The 1,490-nt window shown below is 42.9% G+C and overlaps 1 protein-coding gene across 1 annotated transcript in view; it reads right to left on the minus strand.

Moving 5' to 3' along the window:
- LOC107089866 (vacuolar protein sorting-associated protein 26B-like) overlaps positions 1-1,490 on the minus strand; it is a 7,445-nt gene that overhangs the window by 2,280 nt on the left and 3,675 nt on the right. The window contains exons 3-4 of the mRNA XM_015382886.1: positions 798-962; positions 543-718 (exon numbers count right to left, since the gene is read on the minus strand). Coding sequence (XP_015238372.1) covers positions 543-718; positions 798-962 — 341 coding nt within the window. The remainder of the gene's footprint in view (positions 1-542; positions 719-797; positions 963-1,490) is intronic.

The following is a 1,490-nucleotide window of genomic DNA, read 5'->3' on the forward strand; positions in this document are numbered from 1 at the left end:
CTTTAAGAGTGTAAATTAGGCTATAAAATAGGCCTGGTGACTAGGCCTCTTACATGTACGCCTATAACAGTGATAGTATTAATGATAGTAGTGGTGATATCTAAAACAACCAGGGTAGGCGACAGGGCAACTGGCGCGTTATTACCGCTTCTCAGATGCTCGTTCATGAAATAAAACATTGCGCTCTTGGAGCAGTAGCCTACAACGCATCAGTTATCAGAGCGCGGATTCCATGAAAAAAATAACCTTTCAAAAAGGTGCGATTTTGAGTCCGGTATAGTATAGTCTCGTATAGTCCTAAAAATACAGTACTCCCTTTTTGGTGTTTTTTTAAGTGTATGGAGATCTCACCTTTCAGTTATTTTTTTTTTTGGTACATGACTAAAGGGATACATGCCTGTTGAGGTAGTTTAAAATCTATTTTTCGTAAAAAACTAAAGGGATAAACATAAATCTGACGCATTCATATTGACTATAGGTATGCTGGTCAGACAGGGTATGCTGGTCTGACAGAACACCGGCCCTGACTTCCTGGTGATCACCTCTGACCGGAGCGCCGTCCATGATCTCATACTTTGCGATGGTGTCATTCTCATGGTAAACGTTGGGTCCCGTTCCGGTCGTCTCCCGCTTGATGATGTCGATTTCCATGTGTCTGATCTTAATCCTCACCAGAAGGAAGTAAATCTTCCCAACAATCACATCTCTGAGGTGATATCTGCAAGCGCGTGGCAAACGGTTAGCGCTAGCCGTCCTCCCTTCACCGATGCCATAATCTGCTGGAATAAAACTCTTACTTGGATTTATTGTACTCAAACTCAATGTGCAGGCAGTCCTCGATCCCCACTTCCATCTTGATGGAGGAGTTGAGGTCTGGGTAGGTGCTCAGCGTGTGAACCACAACGTCCAGCTCTTTGCTGATGTCAGTCAACCTTCGGCCGACCGTCGCCCTCAGAAAGTACCTGGAAGCAAACAGAGTTCAGCTGGGAGAGGAAAAGGCATGGGCTAAAGGATGACGATCGTAGCGGAACGAGCTCACAAGCACATTCAAATAAAAATGTATTAAAAACACTGATCATTTATTGAACAGAATAATTTCATATTTAAAATTCTTTCAGAAAAATTTTAATTCTGAATATGATCGGACTGATTTATTTTTCATCTGCCGAAGCGACGACAGCTGGCAGGTAGTCTCTTTTTCACTGGAGGCATCCATGTTTGTCAAAGAACACTACTGCCACCTACTGGTTTGTGATGTTACGGTGTGGTATCGGCTGTTGATCAAGTCCCAGTGCTGTATCTGGTGTTTGTCACAACGCGCTATTATCCAAGTCATCTTGAAAACATTCTTCTTCCAAATGTTGGCTCAATATCACATGTTTTTTCTCTGGCCAGAAGTTCGCTGGCAAATCCTCCCTTTTCAAGTTGGCAATCCAACGATGACCCCATGGATCAGGAATCGGAAAGGTGAAATAACTAATTTTTTTTTA

This window comes from Cyprinodon variegatus, unplaced genomic scaffold (assembly GCF_000732505.1).
Source record: "Cyprinodon variegatus isolate N-32 unplaced genomic scaffold, C_variegatus-1.0 Scaffold269, whole genome shotgun sequence".
Taxonomy (NCBI): domain Eukaryota; kingdom Metazoa; phylum Chordata; class Actinopteri; order Cyprinodontiformes; family Cyprinodontidae; genus Cyprinodon; species Cyprinodon variegatus.